This window comes from Aulonocara sp. 'chitande type north' Nkhata Bay, linkage group LG23 (assembly GCF_057382095.1).
Source record: "Aulonocara sp. 'chitande type north' Nkhata Bay isolate Kocher_YH1m ecotype deep benthic linkage group LG23, A_spYH_male_GT1.1, whole genome shotgun sequence".
Lineage (NCBI taxonomy): Eukaryota > Metazoa > Chordata > Actinopteri > Cichliformes > Cichlidae > Aulonocara > Aulonocara sp. 'chitande type north' Nkhata Bay.
Genome location: NC_141365.1, coordinates 14,475,819 through 14,494,657, shown reverse-complemented (window position 1 = coordinate 14,494,657; position 18,839 = coordinate 14,475,819). Strand labels below are relative to the sequence as shown.

General features: G+C 42.8%; 1 protein-coding gene across 1 annotated transcript in view; it reads right to left on the bottom strand.

Annotated features, from left to right (window-relative positions):
• Positions 1-4,364: 4,364 nt before the first annotated feature.
• The window catches only part of atp10a (ATPase phospholipid transporting 10A), a 51,879-nt gene continuing 37,404 nt past the window's right edge, over positions 4,365-18,839 (bottom strand). Inside the window, exons 14-21 of the mRNA XM_086281570.1 lie at positions 17,407-17,755; positions 15,548-15,624; positions 14,372-14,497; positions 14,080-14,280; positions 12,880-12,960; positions 12,272-12,376; positions 10,301-10,488; positions 4,365-10,125 (exon numbers count right to left, since the gene is read on the bottom strand). Of these exons, the coding sequence (XP_086137696.1) occupies positions 9,483-10,125; positions 10,301-10,488; positions 12,272-12,376; positions 12,880-12,960; positions 14,080-14,280; positions 14,372-14,497; positions 15,548-15,624; positions 17,407-17,755 (1,770 nt within the window). The 3' untranslated portion in view covers positions 4,365-9,482. The remainder of the gene's footprint in view (positions 10,126-10,300; positions 10,489-12,271; positions 12,377-12,879; positions 12,961-14,079; positions 14,281-14,371; positions 14,498-15,547; positions 15,625-17,406; positions 17,756-18,839) is intronic.

Here is an 18,839-nt window from a genome sequence, read left to right as displayed (position 1 = left end):
TTGTTATTCTGTCAGTGTTCAAACCTGATATACAGTTTTCTTTGTGTGACATTTGGTTTGTGTGCCTATCAATCCCCTGTGTCACACTGCACAGCAAGAGGCCTTCATCTCCTAAAAGTGGAGGTCAGAATACAGCCAATATTAGCTCGGCAGGAGAGACGTAACAGAATTACATTCTTACATTCATCAGCCTTCAAGCTACATTTCAAATTACATCTGTGCTAAAATGAGCTCTGAGCGATTACACTCCAAATAAACATGCCGTCAAGGACACTTAAAACAGCAGATCGTTCCATGCTTGTGTCTTTCTTTGCACCAGGGTCTTTTCTAGGACTGTACATCATGGCCGCAGTAACCCGCATGAACACTGGGAGTCACTGTGAGCACACAAAGCACCTCATAGACACCAGTGCGTTTCCAGGTTATACTTCATTTCAATCACCAAAACTGGAGCTCTTTAGATGAGTGTTAGCCGATGGCACACAGCAAAGCCGTATTATTACTCAGATAACTACATTTAAAAAAAGAGGTAGAGGTCCTCTTCAATGAGTCAAAGCAGTGGAGATGAGGCACCAGTATACCTGTCAATCAAGGTGACCACACCCCTAACTCCAGTATGGATATGGGTTAGTTATAATGGGGGAAATGTGTTTGCTGTAGACATGTTTATTTCTGCTCTTCCAAAAATCAAAATCTTAATGCTGAAGCTTTAAAGTTTTGGGACTTTATGTCTTTAAGCTAAATCAGAAGAACTGCTTTAAAATACCCAACCAGACCTACTTTCAAACAGGTCGCATGTGTGCAGGAAACTTCTTGTTATGGCCCCTCATGATTTCTGTCTCTCTCTTTGAAACTATGTTTGGATTTGAATGAACTCTCTCCGTCTAAAGAAACTGTTGTATTATGCAAAAGCTGAGGAGTATGCAGTATGGAGAAGTACTTTAACCGCAGTGGCAGGTCCCATAACCAGGAAATGATGGGTGTGGTCAAATAGTGAGTTTTGTTTTGGACAGTTCAGCGACCCAGAAGTAGCCATAATCAGAGATGTTTGAACTCTCAAGATATGCAGGAAAGACGATTTACAGCCTTCTTTATTTCCTGCTTTAGCAGACACTGGAGCATCCTTTATGAAAGAGGCGATAATACTGTCCCACAACACATAGATTCAAACCCTCAGTGAGAGGCTACGCTAAACTGAAAAAGCTGAGCTCTGAATATTACTTTCCTTTTATAAAAAAGGTTCTTATCTCTTATGTGAATAAAATACGTTTATACACTGTTAAAAAAATTAAAGGAATACCTTTTAGTCAGAGTATCGAGAGCGTGGGAAAGCAGGAGACATGTAAACAGAAAAGCAGATGAGTGATTACAGATTTTCCCTTATTGAACTTACGCAGTAGCTTCACTAGTTCCCAGAACTTAAAGTTATGCAAACTCGTTGCCTCATAAAAACTAAGTAAAGTTTAGGAGCACGTATGCAAGCACGTGGGGGTCATACAAACTACCTGAATATCATTTTGAAGCACACATCATGGCACAGGGAGGCAGACCAAGGGAAGAGAAAGGATGGGGGGGGGGGGGGAACGACACAGAGTTGGCAGGATTCACCAACCCCAACTTAACGACCGCCACACCACTGTCAATCTCCACCCCAATCAGCCCATCAAAGTAAGAGGAGAGCCCCTAGGCACCTATAACATCACTGCACACCTTCTATTGTATTGCTAGCCTTCAGATCTTCAAGTGGCCTGTTACTCTGTGATCAGCTGCACCATCCTGCAGGTTCCTTGGTCTGTTCGGTCTTTATTATCATGACACAAAAATAAAAAATGAGACATCAGCTGAATATAACTCAGTAAGACAAGGGAAAAATACTTTGTTTGAAAGAATTCTGCAGTATTAATAGTAGTCATCTGTGGGAAAATGCTCTGTGGGCTGCAGGGATTTGGGTTTTTTTTGGTTGTTTGTTTTGGGGATTTTTAAATGACCACTGACAAAAACTGGCAGTAAGGCTGAAACTGTGTCCAGATCATTTAATTAATACACCCACAGGAAATGAGCAACTGATTGATTTAGAAAAAAAAAGTTACTGAGATTTAAGTAAAATTTAGAATCTAAGACTTTTACTTGTTACAGAATATTTAACAGATTATTATTCTCTCTACTCTCTACTGTGTGTCAGAAGGAGTTTTTAACTGCTCATTAACCTTCCCAGTTATCGCATAATCGCTGAAAGAACAAAAGCAGAAACACGGCAATGAAGTTCAAACTAAAAAAAAAGTGTTTGTGTTTTTAGCCTCTGCGATGCAGACTGGGAGTGAGACTGCAGGGTGGTCCAGAGTTCCAGAGAAGATGCTGCAGACTGCATGCAGGGCAGGACGTAGGATGGAGAGGATCATTTTATATCACGGGTATTAAGCAATTCCTGGAAATGTGCCAGACAGCAGGCAGAGACAGGGGTCACCGAGGCGATCACGACGGAGGTGATGTCTCGCGCGATCGGGATACATGTACCTTAGAGACATCCTCGGAGCTGGATCATAACACGGGCTCATCAGCGCAGGGGATTTTCAACACTTCAGCAAATGTCGACATTATCACAACACGCTCAGGCAAACGGGCTGCTGAACTGCTCATGAGGCAAAAACAACAAAATATGCTTACATAAAGGTTTCTGCTTCACACTCCATGGCACAAAGATCCTCTGTTTTAGAGATGCCCCCAATCAGTCGGAGTGACGAGTTTGGTCTTTATACCAACTAAGCATCTGGTCACTTTCTGAAATACTTTTTCAACTTTATGTGTAAAACAAAAAGCATTTCCAATACATGTATTCATAATACTTCTTCATAGTCCATTTTCCTCAATTTGTCCTATTTTGTAAAATTAAATTACCAAGAAACATTAGCGTCTACTGTCTGGCACATTTTTAAGTCAGTGGGGGTTTTCCTAGCTATAGGTGAACATTTTCAAACTGTAGCACTGTTGCCTCACAGCAAGAAGGTCCTGGGTTTGATTCTAGCACCTGGCCGGGGCCTTCTCTGTGTGGCGTTCAGACTTCCTCCCACACTTCAAGACGTGCAGTCAGTGGGGTTAGGTTAATCAGTGATTCTAAATTGGCCGTAGGTGTGAATGTGAGTATGATGGCTGTCCGTCTCTGTTTTAGTCTTGAGAACGATTGGCGACATGACCAGGATGTACCCTGCCTCTCACCCTATGGCAGCCGGGGTAGGCTCTAGTCCCCAAATTGGATAAGCGTAAAAAAAATAAATAGATGGATATCAATTATGATACTGCATCATTCTTAGCCTGCCTCCTCAACCAAGACGGGATTGCCTGGAGAGACTCTACTGCCTATTACTACTCTATTACACAATTCACGGGGAGTCACTGTGGCCACGAGTTCTGAGTAATGACTAGAAGAATTAAAGCATCTCAAACACAAGCACCCCTCACTAAGGGACAAGTGAGGAGTCCTGTCATCCGGGAGGGGCCCCGAGTAGATCAGCTACTCCACGCTGATGTGAGCCAGGTGGAGAGGTTCAGCATCTGACCCTGATGCCACCGTGGGGCCTCTGATGTAAGATGCTTCTGGTTGTCCGAGTGAGAGGAAACCCTGGAAACCCTCTTCTTCTATGACCCGGACCCAAATAAAGGTCTGAAAAATTTAAGCATGAATGGAAAAATCATCCAAAGGACTTTTCTAAAAACTACTATTAAAAGTGTAAGAATTAACCCATAAACAGGTTTCTTAGTCATGTTTTTCTTGTAGTGTTTCCTCACACAGTTTACTCTCAGGTGAACCAAAGACCCTGAACTACTCGTAGGTGTTTGTCTATCTCTGTGTGGTGTTTATTGGTGTCCCTGCTGTTTCGTTTGGCAGGCTTCCTGTGTCAGTGGGAAGTTAGACTGAAAAAGTGCAATAATGCTTTTTCTGAGCCACTCCTACGTGACAGAGCAGAACGGAGCCTCGCAATGCCTCCACCAACTGGAAGACAGATGGCCCTGGCTCACAATAAAAAAAATTTTTTTAAAAAATCCTTCATTTATTATTTGCGACCAGAAATGATGCATTGCATATCCTCACTGGTGCAAATGAACAAAACATCTATGGAAGAAAGGAGTGGAAAAGGAGAGGCTCTTAAAGCATCATCACTCCCACGATCCAGGTCTCTGACTGCTGAGGACCACGTTATATATACGAGGCAGCTAGGGAAATTGAAAATAGTCTGATTTAAGCTCGTTAAAACTACGGGTCACGCAGAGGGCCTGGGCCTCTTTAATGGCCACAATCAATGGAGCTCCTTTATGATAAAAAATCTAATCAAACTCTATTAACTTGCGAATGAGCATCGTTGTGCAGGTGATTTAAAAAGTAATTAGAGTAAGTCTTCAAATCCAAGTGGAGCTGTTTAATGATAATATCAATCTTTTACATTAATTATCATCATAAAACTGACAAAAGTCAGTTTTACTGTACATGGATTGGTACTTCTGTGCTTTTCTACTCTATTTGAACACTTAAAGCACTTTCTTACTACAAATCTTATTCACCCATTCACCTTAAACACGTTTAACCTAACATTCACACACTCGTGGATGAATCAGGGGAAACTCGGGGTTCAGTATTTTGCCCAAGGATACGAGCTGGGGAACGAAACACAGAGTGGAGGACCCGCTGTACCTTCTGATCCACGGACACCCATGTTACTTATCAGCAATCCAACCCAAAAAACAAAAGCTTTGCTCAAAGTCACACCTTCATGCGTAGGCAGAAAAACAAACAAACAAACAAAAAAACAGCTGATGAGGGAAGGAGTCATCACTATCTCAGTGTCCGAGGAGAAAGTGCTGCGACGGTCATTAATTTGAGGACACTGTACAGCACATGGATCCAGAGAAGGAAACGGAAGATGAGCTTTAAAACAAACAAACAAAAAACACACAAAACCCCCAACAGTCATGTTTCTGAGGATGACTGTTAGACTCTACTTTGAATCAGGATTTTCCTACCAAAACTACAAAGGTAGAATAAAAAGCTGGCGATGCTAATGTGGGAGTACCTGCATTCTTTCTAACGGCCAGCAGGGGGCGACTCAGGTTATACAAAACTTGAAATTGAATTGAAGTGTAAGGGGAAAATAGTGCACGTCTCCCTCAGTCTGGGACCCCAGTAAACACTTTCCTGATGTCCTTATGACCTCAGTCAAAAGTTTCAGCTTTTGTTGAATAAAATTTAAACTTAATTTAGTAAATTATGGCAATTATGCAAGTCAGAAAGGAGAATTATCTACGGTATGATCAATGGCTCACTGGTTTCACGTTTATAGTGGGCAAGCCTGCTATACATAATATAAGTCAATGTATATTATAGGGCTGCCACAAACGATTATTTTGATAGTCGACTAGTCACCGATTATTTTTGCGATTAGTCGACTAATCAGATCATCATCCATTGGACGTACAGCGTACTGCTTATTGCACCGGCAGCATCTGCTCTTATATAACTATCATTAGCTTACAGCTTGAAGTGTTTGTGCTAACTAAAAATAAAGACAAGATGGTAGTTTATTAATTTTTAATGAAATTTGCAGATTGTTTCGGTGAAGTTTAATAAACTCCTTGCTTTCTAAAATATAACAGGACACCGGAGTATATTCTCCAGAGTCTCACACTTCTGATAATCAGCTGTCTGCTTGACAGTTTTAGCTGTGCAAAAAACTATAACTTTAATCTCAGCCAAACCGATTTACTCAGGAACAAATAAAATACTAAAGAAAGCCAAACAATAACATTTTTAAGTTATCTAAGTGACTTATATATATGTTTAACCTGAGTAGCGAAAGACGGCGGTGGGTTTGAAAATGATTTGCCGGGAGTCCGGTGTTCTCATGGCTCTAGTTAGCCTTGCCCCCGCCTAGCTAACGAGCTAGTGGGTAACAGACGTCTCCGAAAACGTCGGAGCGCTTTTGAAAATATGTGGTGTCTTGATAAACTGAGCAGATATTTGAGGTTTACACAGCTACATTCTCGCCTGAAAATATGTTAAACGTTTATTTTGTGACCCAGAAAGAATAATAAGAGTAAAGTTAAAACTAACTAGCTGCCGCCATTGTTGACAGCTGCGCTGGGCTGCGCTATGAATTCTGGGACACAGCTTCTTCTTCTTCGGGGTTTAACGGCAGCTGGCATCCTTGTACATGCAGTGCTGCCATCTTCTGTTTCAGTCCGTTATTACACTCTTAAATCCTACTACTTATTCCTGCGTCCTTTGTGATCTTACAAAGCTTCAAACGATGCGTCGACTATTAAATTAGTCGTCGACGATTTTAATAGTCGACATAATCGTGACTAGTCGACTAATCGTGGCAGCCCTAGTATATTAATAAGACCAGGAAAGCATAAATAAATTCTTTAGCATTTTTATTTTGTTCAAAAGTAGCCATGTACAGAAACTTTCCAGTTGCACAAAGGCCAAAGAACTGATAAAAATGTGGAATATTAATAAAAACCTAAAACAGTTCTTCTACGTTGGTGACCGGCTGCAGCTTTTCAGTGTTTATCCCAAAATCTCTGATCAATACCTTTCAATATACTGATCAGCCACAACATAAAAAACAGATCTGATTGGTAGAAACACGGCTTCACCAGCTGGCAGTGGCAGAGTTTAACACCTTGAACGCTTCGATGTCTTCCTAAATTAATTTAGTGAAAGTGGAGCGACTTGCTGTTTTTCTGGTCTCGGTCAACAACAATAACCCATCTCACATCCCATTAACCTGGCAGCTATTTTAACATGAAGACTCAATGTCTCATTGACTTTTCGAAAACTACTGTGCTTCAAAATAATTGTGGTTTTTAAAAAACGTTTTAATGCTGTGGCTGATCAGCATTGAGAGCGAAACCATTCAAACAGTGAAGCTCACATTCGGCCGATGCAGCAACCAAAAGAAACATAAGGAGAAAAATATTGAATATGCTCAGATACGCTGTGTGACAGTGTGTGTGTAGGATCGCAGAAACACTTAAGCTTCAGCCTGGCACACAAAGTGCAACACCCCAAATGACAGAACCTCTGAAACAAAGCGAACAGACTGCAGACAACAGCATGCCAATGGAACAAGCACCATGTGCAAAAGGACAGGTGGAGAGAAACCACAGAGCCTGCAGCCTCCGAATATATGCTCCATCATCATTAAACAAACAGAATCAGCATCACGAGCACATTTCTCATTTCTTATCCAGTGTTAAGGCACGTAGAATATATAGATGACCTTTGGCAAAAGTTGAACTCTTTACAAAAACATCCTGGAATGAGACACGCCCTTCAGAAAATGTTAAAAAGGTGCTGCTGCTTTAAATGCTCAACCATAAACTGGAGGAACGCATCAAAGTGTCTGCAAAGGTAAGAGGGGTGCAAAGCTCCCGCTCTCCTTGCAGCACCGACGACACTCAGCGACTGAAAGCTTTCAAAGTGCAAACTTAAAGCAGTCTCTTTAAGATCTGGGACAGACTGAGCCCCGAGGATTTGGTTTACAGCTTTAGGAAAAAAAAAAAAAAAAAAACCTCAGATGGGCTTCAGATAAACTAAACACATGACATGAATGGAAAAAGGGGACTTGCACAGACTAAGCGGTGCCTCTGTTATGCTCAGCTTTATGTATTTACTATTTCACTCATTAGCGTTAGCCTAGCTTTTCATGAGTAAAAGTTCAAAATAATGCCCCTTTTTTCTTATTCTGGGCATCGATCGCCCAGTTTCTACTCTGAAACTCTTTCCAACTGGCTGTTTCTCACAAACAAAAGAAATTTAATCCTTCTCTCTCATGTTTGTGTTGGAGTCAGGACACTTGCACAGGCCAAGACCTCCTGTTCTGAGTACTGGTCGTTGCTTATGAAGATATAAATCTTTGTCAGAATAATTCCAGTTTTAAGATCGCATTTAGTTAAATGCTACTATGTTACTCGCACAGGGCCAAAGATCAAACATGATTAAAGTCAGACTAAAAAAAAAAAACAAGACAAAAAAAAAAAAAAAGCTTACGGTAGCAAAAATCCTGCTTCTTATGATAGCGTTAGCTTAGCTGTGTATAAAGTCGAAGAGCAGAGGGAAACAGCTTAAGGTAAAAATATCCAACTGTAAACGTGGTGTTTAAAAACTGAAAAGCTAAAAGCAAAATGGGGCTTTTAAAGTGCTTCCTAGTAAAACTGTAAAGGATGCAGATGAGAAGACATCTGCAAAACATCTGCGCAGACACACAGAGGAGGGTTTTCACTCGGATGGAGGCTGACAAGTGACGGGTTCAGTACATGAAGGTGAAGACAGAAGCAGCTAACCGCTAGCAATGATACATACATTATCTTTATGATATGGTGATTACAAAAATGAAAGAAAGGAGATGTTATGAAATGTTAATTAATGAGCTTTAGAGATGCTGGAAAGCAGGTTTTAAAAATTATTATTATTATTATTTATTTATTTTTTTTAGAAAATAACGCCTCCGACTTCAGCTTTATATTTGACAGAGTCATGGAAACCGGATTGACCTCAACTCTTGGCAACAGTTAGCAAATCTACATTTATGCGGAACTGGCTCTTAAAAGAGATCCAATGAGTCATTGGATAAACACACACACACACACACACACACACACACACACACACACACACACACACACACACACACATAAGAGTTTTGCTTTTGCGAGGATGTAGCGTATTCCATGGCCCAGCTAAACGTCTAACCCGAACCCTAATCTGAACATAATCCTAACGCTAACCATTTCAAACCAAGTCTTAACCCTGTAGAAACAAACACACACACGCACCCACACATACACACAGCATAATTCCTGGTGGATTCTTAGTGCATAAAGACTGAAATGGCGATTTCTTGGTCATAATGCACAAATAACTTTACAGCCAACAGCTCTAATAACTATAATTTAGAAGAATTTACTGTGCAAGAGAACAGCTAGAAACGGACTTCTATGTTTCCCGATCCAACAAGAAGAAGAAAATGTGCACAGAGCCAGTACCACAACTTGCTGCACTTGAATATAAACCTTTGGTATCATCTGCATGGAAGTCCTCACAGAAATATGCTTCTGCGTGGCCATTAAGTATAAGTAAAGTACGGGAACTTCTTTCCTCGTCAGCACCGATTCGAGGCCACGAACGGCTCCGATCCCGGTTTTGGTGCATTTACAGGCCAAGCTGAAAGAACGAACTGGGTACCATATCACGGTGGAATCTCTCTGCTCTTCTTTTCATGAAGACCTGACAGAGTACTGAGATGTTTCTGTGTGAACTTTAAGTTTCCCAGTATCAGAAAAATAAATCTCCCAAAAGGCAAAAATATCTCTGCTTTAGATTTACATCCAAAATATAAAGTACCTCTTTGCATGTTTCATAAAAGAATCTGCTTGAAAAATATAATTAGATCTTTAAAAAACAAACAAACTATTGTGCAATTGAATTCCTAGTTAAGACTGAAGGAAGCGGCCTGCAGCGGCCGTTCTGTCGGCGGCTCTGTCCTGTGTGCCGAACTGACGGCGTCCTCAGATTTGAGTCTTTCCTCTGAGTTCCTCGTGTATCTGACGCACTGCGAGGCTCCGTCGGGGGGCATGCTCAGCTGCACGCTGTCTGCCTGAGCGGGCAGAGGTGTGGAGGTGACACAGCTGGACAGATTGACATCTGACGGCTCTATAGTCTTATTGAGATGCTCAGAGTCTGCGGCAGAAGAAGTCTGCAGCTCCCCTGACAGGGCGGGGTTGTCTTTGGTGTAGGGAAGGGTGTCTACTTCTGACGGAGCTGGTGTATAGAGATCTGAAAGGTGCATATCGCTGTCTGTGGGCTGCAGCGGGCTTCTCTTTGCTTCATCTGTTTGTAATAGAGGCCCCTGTTTTGAGCCAGAGACGCTCCTCCCATCCTTTTTATAGTAACCTTTAGGCGAGGCCTTAGCGAGGGACAGGAAAGGAAGCTTGGGGCAGAGCGGCGACCCCACCTTGACCCGACTCAGGCTAAGGATGTTCCTGCGGATGTCAGCGGGGAGTTTATCCAACTGCCTTCCAAGTTGGACTGGGCTCGGGAACAGCGTGCCTTGACACGCCCTGTAGAAAAATCTGAAAAGTAAAACAGAGACTGACATCAGCATCGCTCCACCGAAGATCGCCAGGCGGCTGGGATAAACATGAAAGGCATCTGGTATCAATAACAGACGCAATTCAGCACTCGGATCATAAATATTTGAAAAACAGGCTCGTGTTTTCACTCATCCACAAACTGAACACGGTGTACCGAGGCAGCAGCGCAGCGATGGGCGTGATGAAGCACAGCAGGTAGAAGAGGGGCTCCTGCAGCAGCCTCTGCATGGTCCAGTAGGGGTTGGAAGGAGAGTAGCAGGCGGGACAGGAGGCGTTGTAGCACAGCGCCACGGTGAAGAATAAGGCGATACTGAAGGCGATCGACATCCAGTTCATCCACGTCTGCAGGGGGAAGGACACGAGGATGAGAAACAGTAACAGAAACTTAAAATCATAAGACGTTACACACCTATTCTTAACGCAGGCGTTCACACCAACCATGTAATTTTACTGTCGTTATTTTTTCAAACAAAGCTCGATTTTTCACATGCGAATAATCAGATCTCACCAAGTTCGCTTGTAGCGCAGAACACGCACCGGTACTGAATATACAATGACACGGAAATACTAATATAACACTGTTTTTATATAAGACTCTCAATTTCTCTATAAGGGATACACAGTGATTTGATTTACTGCCTGCAAAATATTGTTAACATATATATTAAAATGAAGGCAAACGTGACTGGAAGCTAAAGCTTGCTGTACATTTAGGCGACATTAAAGAAGTTTCCTCCAGGCGGAAAGACAGAAGTGTGGATGCGAAACCGTCTTCTCGTGCCCTAAAATGAGTTTAGTCAGCGAGGGGAAAAAACTCCTCATGTTGCATCCTGGAGATGATTGGCTGATGAGACGTCTGACACAGTGAATCGTGTACGATGGCTCACTGAAGTGTTGTACTGACACACGTAATTAATTACAGCCTCACAGCTTCTGTATTTTGGGGGAGGAGGGGGGGCTGCTGTCACCTACCTACCTTTAATTGACTTTCACACCAGTTTACCAATCAGGCATGCATTATGTTCCTGAGCAGTGAGGAAATGAAGGGCCTGCCATCCGAGTGTGTGGAAGTGTACCTTCCATCGTGCTCCTTTTAATGAAAGCGCCTCTAAATGAGGGGCAGTCATGTCCATGAAGGCAGTAAGTAAAAAGGACACTCTTCCCACGTGTTTAAAAAAAAGAAAGAAAAAAAAAAACCCTCATCAGGCTGAATTTACAGCCACAGAGATGATGGAGAAGACTCGGACTCAGGGCAAAGTCATAAATTTCAGCAGTTTATGAGCATCATGTCTGAGCTCTCTGGCGGTGTAAGGTGTTGGCACGCTGTGATGAGTTGTAACTGGAGTTTATAGCACTCCAAGTCTAAGCTCTGATCTCTGGCTGCCTGGTTCAGTTTCGAGCGAGGCTGGTCTCACCCTGGGAAAAACATGGGGTTTGTTTCTGACGTTTTCTAGTCTTTGTTCCATCTTCTGCACAACTTCAAATCTCTGCTTAACCTCCTCGGACCTGGCGTCCATATATGTGGACATCACATTTTGGGTTACTTAGACCAAAATACTCAATTTTGCTCTATACCGGAAACCCAGTTTGTTTTAGGCTTCTTTTGCCTTTCACAATAAAAGTCGTAAATATGTACACTACGTGATTAATGTGGTCTTGGTGATAAATAACAGAATTAAACGGGTTAAAGTAGTATGTTAAAGCTACATATGACAGAATCCAGGAATTAAACTAAATGTCAACTTTGTTTTCACAAGTTATGAAACAGAAGTTTTCAAAAATAAATCAATAAATTGTTCATGTCTGGCAAATTTCTATGATGCTGATTTTCCAATCCATGAAAAAAATGGTTACAAAATATGTAATTTTATGAATTTTTTGCATAAAACTATCATTTTTATAATTTATTACAAAGGTTCCTGTAATGTGTTACCATTGAATGATAATCACAGGCCAACAGTGAGGTTTTGGAAACACCACTCATGTTCCACCGCAGAGATTTTGAGCATTACAATGCTGTAACCATCCAAAGCAGACTGACTATGAGCTTAAAATTGTTTTTATTTTTAAATAAACATCAGGGATCGCTGCTGTCATCTGTTGGCTTTATAATCAGATTTCTTACCCATGTTTTGGTCTCGGTGCCCAAATGCAGCAGAATAGTGAATAAGGCGAGGGTGGTGATGGGAGTTCCCCATGTAAACAGGTCCACGTCAGAGTCAGCGTAGGCCTGGGTAGCATAGAAGAACATTTCATTAAAAAAATATATACAGAAAACAGATTTTTGTTCTTTTAGTCAATTTTTTCCCCAACACAACATAAAGCGACGTGAATACACGTGCTTGCTAGAACTGATAATCGACCAAAACAACATAAGACCATACCTTACATACCGATAGGAGGATCTCACTGAATTTCTGTATTTTTAAGCATTTTTTGTGCATTTATTGATATATATTGAATATATTGCAGTTTTGTATAAATAAAAATGTGAGCTTAGCAATCACTACAACACTTCCAGGTTCATGCTTTGTACTGAAAACATTCTTTTTAAATAAAATTTGAAGAAATTAATAAATAAATTGTGAATTAATAAATTTCATTGCTGACGAATCCATTTTAACAACCATGTAAAGAGGATAAAACATTAAAATCAACACTAAAAAAAACAAATCAATACAAAGGTAAAACTCTAATATCTTGGTGAAGACGAATGGCAGACGTGACACTTACAAAGTAAGGAATGAAGAAGCAGACGAGACTTTGGTAGAAGGCATCAATCATGTTCATCCAGAACATATATGGCTTATATTCCTGCAGGATAAACACAGACACTCAGCATCAGTGTGACTGTAGAGAAGAAAAATGTTAAAAATGTAAATATTCAAAACACATATAAAAATGTCTCTATTACCTACATTTGATACCAGAAGCAGTTAACTAGTCCTGATTAATTCTGGGTCAGAAATAAAATTAATGACCCATCAAAACAATGAAGAAGCGCAACAGTTTTAACCTTTACGCTAAAATTTATGCTAGAAATCAAAGGTTAATGACAGAAATCATGGCATATTATAACATAAATTCATTTTATTTAGGAAAAATGTGGATTTCTAAACTGAATGGTATCTATGCAGCATGCAAAATGAATTCCAGCTTATTCTTGACTTTTGAGTCAAGACTGACAAACTGGGTTTTCTCTGGAGCAAAGAGTGAAGTCTTTCACCTATGCCAGGGAGAGGAAAAAAACCCTCATGGTAATACCAAGTTTAATTCTTAGACTAAATCGTGGAGAACTTTGCATGATTAAGATTTTAGGGCTCACTGGAACCCCTCATTTCAAGCCAACTTGCCTTTAAGCTAACATCGTTCTGATTGGCTGCCTCTCACAAACAGAAGGTGGGGCTTCTATGACAGAGATAACTACAGTAGGGACATTTGCCCTCTCATATGAGTCAACAGTAGTAGTGTGAACTGAGCGTTTAGAGCAGTCTGAGCTTTTGGCTCACAGATAACTCAGCACCTGAAACAGCCGCAATTTGTGTAAACTTACTACACTACGGAGCTACAAACATCCTGCCTTAGAGTGATGCTGAAAAACTAGTTCATGCATTTTTCACTTCTAGGTTGGTGTACTGTAATTTCTTCTTATCAGACTTTTGTAAAAGCTCTCTAAAAAGCCTTCAGCTGATCTAAAATGCTATAGAGGGAGTATTAACTGGCTGTAGACGCAGCGCTCATATTTCTCCCATATTTGCTTATCTTCACCGTCTCCCTGTTAAATCCAGAATTAGCACTTCTCCCTACCTACTGCACCACCATGGGAAGCAGAGCTTTCAGCTGCTCTGCTCCCAGGCTGTGGAACTCTCTTTTTTCCCCATATTCTTAGTAAAAATTTGAAATGTGCTGTCAGATCATTAGGAGGGAGCGCACCTCGGAGTTCTGGCCGTTCACGTAGAGCTGAGGTAGTTGTTGGAGAGTCTCTGCTGACACGTCTTTGTCCAGAGTGCCAGTAATGAGTTGTGGGAAAGCAGAGAACATCAGGTTGAAGAAGATGAGATACCACTGGTCAATCATGGCTGAACCTGAGAAGCCACAGTAGAACTGATACCAGAAGATGAGCGCCACAAACATCTGAGGGAACAAATGGGATGGAAGCAGTGAGAAAAAGCAGAACACCTCATCCTTTCTGACTCAGATCTGTGTGCGCTGGGAGGGGCCTTACTGCATTCTTGTAGAAGAAATACAGGATCATGTTAGCCAGGCGGGAGTAGCACCAGTGCCCGTGTACCAGCAGGAGCTTCTGGAGATACCGGAAACGTGGGAGGGCAAAATCGCTTGCCATCACTGCCTGCAGAACACCACAAGAACCAAACGTTCAGTCTCCTGCCGCCTCTCTCCTACGTACACGAGACGAGCACACATTAGGCAGTTACTCGTTGACTGTTCTCGCCTCTTCTTAATGAATCTTTAGCGGGTATAATCTTTCCAAAGCAATAACTCGTAAACGAGTTGGCCTCCCCTTGGATTCACCGTTAGCGCGGCAGGAAGCTGTCAGTCTCATCCATCACCGTGTAAAACACTCCCAGTACTGAGCCCTGCTTTTACATCATAAACACCGCCGCTAACCCTTTACGGCACCTCTCGGCTGTCAGCAACAGAAACAGCAGCAGGCCTCTCGCTTCTGCTGCGCTCCAATAACCCCTCCTAACGACTACACAGGGAGCGCGTCGCTAATAGACGAATGGTCCGCTAATGATAATGCAGCAGCGCGTGCAGGCTCGGGGCGCAGTAAAGAGCGTCTCAGCACGTGGTGTGCGGCGGAGTCCCCGAGAGTGACCGCTGTCTCATTAAGTGGCAGTTTGATTAACGGTAATTAATGCAGCGGATTGGTTAAAGACAGGATACTGAGGCTTTAGCAGATGTGCTACACAGCAGCGTGCCAGCAAAGCCTCCCCTGGAAGTTAATTGGGAATCTCCATCATAAGAGCACAGCTCTGGAGCAGGGTGCTGCAGGTAAATGAGCGGAGGGGAGGAGGGTTTTCTTCGTGAAGATGCTCTCTCAGCTGTGGCCTTGGAGCTGAGCGTCCACGCCGCGCTGCTTCTCTGCAGGACACAGGGCCTTCCTGCTGACTCAGCACAGCACAGGCAATCCTATTTAGAGGATGGTCATGGATGTGGGCTAAAAACCGCACTTAAGTGTAATGAAAAGCCATTAACAACCCTAAAGAATGCTAGTGTCTCCCCCTCTTCCCAATTCCCCAATCTTTTATCTGCAGCTCTTCTCGCTCTCAGGAGCTCTCAGGCTGCGCTGCTTTTTTTTTTTTTTTTTTCCTACAGCCCACCGTAAATCACCCACCTCTCCTCTCCGCCCCATGTGCCACTCTATTCATCACCTTACCTGCATGCCTTCCTGTCCTGAGATCCCCACACCCACGTCTGCGACCTGGATCATGCTGACGTCATTGGCCCCATCTCCTGTGATTAATGTAGGGAAGTGAAAGAGAGAAAATAGACCGTTAGAAGGAGGAGGTACATCAGTTTATAAGAAGGGGGGGGGGGGGGGGGGGGGCTTTATTGAGCGTGAAGATGACAAGATGGAGAAGCCGGCGTGCCCAGTGTTTGCGAGAGGAACGTGAAGCTTTCACAGACTCCTCAGCCGTTATACGAGCCGCGCGCTTGCGGTGCCGTTCGCCACCTCTGCAGCTCGGCCTCCCGTGAGGCGGAGGCCTTCCTGCTGCGGCAGCCGACAGGCGGTGTCTCCGGATGTGTGGATAAATTTGTTTTCCCTTCTTTTTGTCACTACAGGTGGTGGAGTAGGAGGGGAGGAGGATTTTGTTGTCACAATGGCACCGCAGTGGCAGCACAGACTGATAATGAAAGGTAGGTGGTGAGAAGAACTCAAATAGAAGTTGGCTGGAATTTTTTTTCCTTTTTTCCTTTTTCACTGAGAATTCACAAGGCTGGATTTTTTTTTGTGAGTGGGATGGAACAACGTGATTAATGTGCCATCACGACTTTTTCAGAAAAGTATAACCAGAGTGCATTTCGGCTGCTGCCATATCAGTTTTTCTGGAGCCAGACGTGACCATGTTTGGATGTTATTGTATCTGCTTATTAGTGATCAGCAACATCCAAATTAAATTCCTGAATTTTTCTCACCAGAACTGGACAGTGTGTTAGTATAATTAACCCCAGCGCAGCGATATTATTGGTCAGATACTTGCATTAAAACCCTAGAGTGGCCCGAGGAGGCCATGATTTATTATTATTACAAATAATGTGAGTAAGGCTCCGTACCAGCTCGTGAAGTGTGACACGTCTGAATAATAAGACTGAAGTACTGAAAGATATTAAAGCTCAAAAGCTAACATAGCACTGACTGAAAAAAAAAACGCCCCGCTGGCAAATAAAACCTGCTCCTCCTGAGCGCAGCTGGACCAAATAAATGGAAAACAGAGAAAAGACCAACGCAGGTCACCGTGACGTCCTCGCGTCGCCTCTTTGCTGCTGCAGCTTCAGTAGGGAAAGTGTAGAAATACTAAGAATAACTCAGAGCGGAGGCTGAATGATGAATGGTGCACCTCCATCTCAGGCAAATTTCAAAATCAGCTCACACGGAGATCACGGCAGGAGGAACATACAGGAGTTTCACTGGAGCCGTGCAGCAGCCAGTTGGCTGCACGATGAGGTAAAGATGCAATGAATAAAGTAAATAAAGTGAATGTTCAGGGCTGGCAGGTTCAGGTGTGCACACTGCAATTAAAATATGGCATTCATGCCTTTGTTAGAACAGCTAAAGAGTAAGATGAAGATGGGGAAAGTCACTTGTACACTTGTCTGGAAGAGTCTGTGTGTTCCAAAAATGTCTTTCAACGCTGAGAAAAAAATCCCTCATCCAAGCTCGTTAATATTTGGGAACAATTTGCGAGCAGGTTAGCAGCTGTGCTCGAGAGCTCAGGCACGTTCTGATCTGTCCGGACGCTGCTGGGATCTTACATACTGGGGATAGCCTGAAGGTTCAAGACAACAGCTCACAGTTTACGCCGTTCAAAGCTAAGGAATGCTTTAACACAACGTTAGAGCCTAACAGGCCTCATTTTTATATCTGCAACTATAAACACGTGTAAGCGTGAGATAGGACAAATGTTTAGTTTTTACTCCGGGTGAGGTCAGTTGTCTTTAAGTCCAGCAGTGAGCTTGTGACGGGATTTTAAAATCAGGCCCATCTGTGTCTGAATATGCTCACCCGGTCCTTACCTATGGCCAGAGTCATGACCTTCAGCTTGTTCCGCACCAGTTTGACCACCATGCTCTTCTGCAGCGGCGTGGACCGGCAGCACAGCACGGAACGGCAGCTCCGTGCAACGGCCAGAAACTTATCCTCCAAACTCTTATCCAGGGCGTAGGCCAACGTCCGCCCGTCTATCACCAGGCCCAGCCGGTGCACCAAGAAGGGAGTGGACTGGGAGGACGGAGATGAAGAGGAGTAGATGTCAAAGGGTGAGAAGTTCGTGTTGAAGCTCTTGGTGGTTGGGCCTGATGGGCTGCAGAGGAATTTGGCCTGGATGTAGTGTAAACTCTCCTCCAGCAGCAGCGCGCACGCCTCCTGGGTCACAGAGAAGTTCAGCGTCAGGACGGCATGTTAATTCAGCTGCAACAATCTCCGGAGCTCTAGAGCTTGGATACTTTAAGATCAAATATGAATTTAAATCCTGTGTAAGGCTTTACTGTAAACACAGTAAACGTCTGTAGTAGAAACACATGATGTAGGGTGGGTCAGATCAGACACAAACATGAGCGATCTCCATCTTTTGGAATGAGGATTTATTCTGATTTATTCCAGAAAGGGACAAGAACGCGACACTAAAGATCAACCTGTGCTCGGTCTAGAAAACAACAACACACAGCTGTGAGTCTGACAACAAAGCTCTACAACAGCAGCATGCTAACGCTGTGCTAACGCTTTACACACAATCTATGATGCCAACGCAAAACTAGCTGTTTGTCATCCCACCAGCGGAGCCGAAGGTTGATTTGACACATGTCGTACATTTCCACCCGACTCGTCACCACAGGAGATTCGTGGCCAGCACATTTTTTCTGCGCTGTGCTCTGTGGGGCGTTTTTCACCCATTCTGCTGTCAGTTTGTCCTAAAACTTTGGCAACTAAAATAAAGATCTCCTGCCTGTCCTCGGGTCGGTCGGGTTTAGAGCAGATATTTTAATGCATTCAGCAAGTTTTAGTTTGCTTTATGAGCCAACTTTATTCCACAACAGTACACTCAGCTTGTTACCTATTGAGCTCTTTTTTTTCTCTGTAATTATACTTTATTTATGCTGTTTTGTTAAATCTTATGTTCAGTGTTTGGATGCTGCAAGACACAATTTGCAATTTTTGGGATAAATGAATTAAATCTGATAATAAATCTAATTATTTGCTGGCAATTTCACAGGCGATGTTCTTGAGCAATGCAAAATGAATGCAGTAAGTTGTGCAATCAGTTATTCTCTTCAGGCAGCCGATCACTTTTGTAGAAAAACATTTAGACTGTGAATAAGAATCCAAATGGCTTGAGACTCCGTCCTCTGAAACGTTGTTAGGCAAAGACGACCGGGGTCGGTCTTTACCGGCATTTCAGTGACTCATCACTGCAGGAGCTTGAGATGCTCACATGACAGAGGAGTTTCCT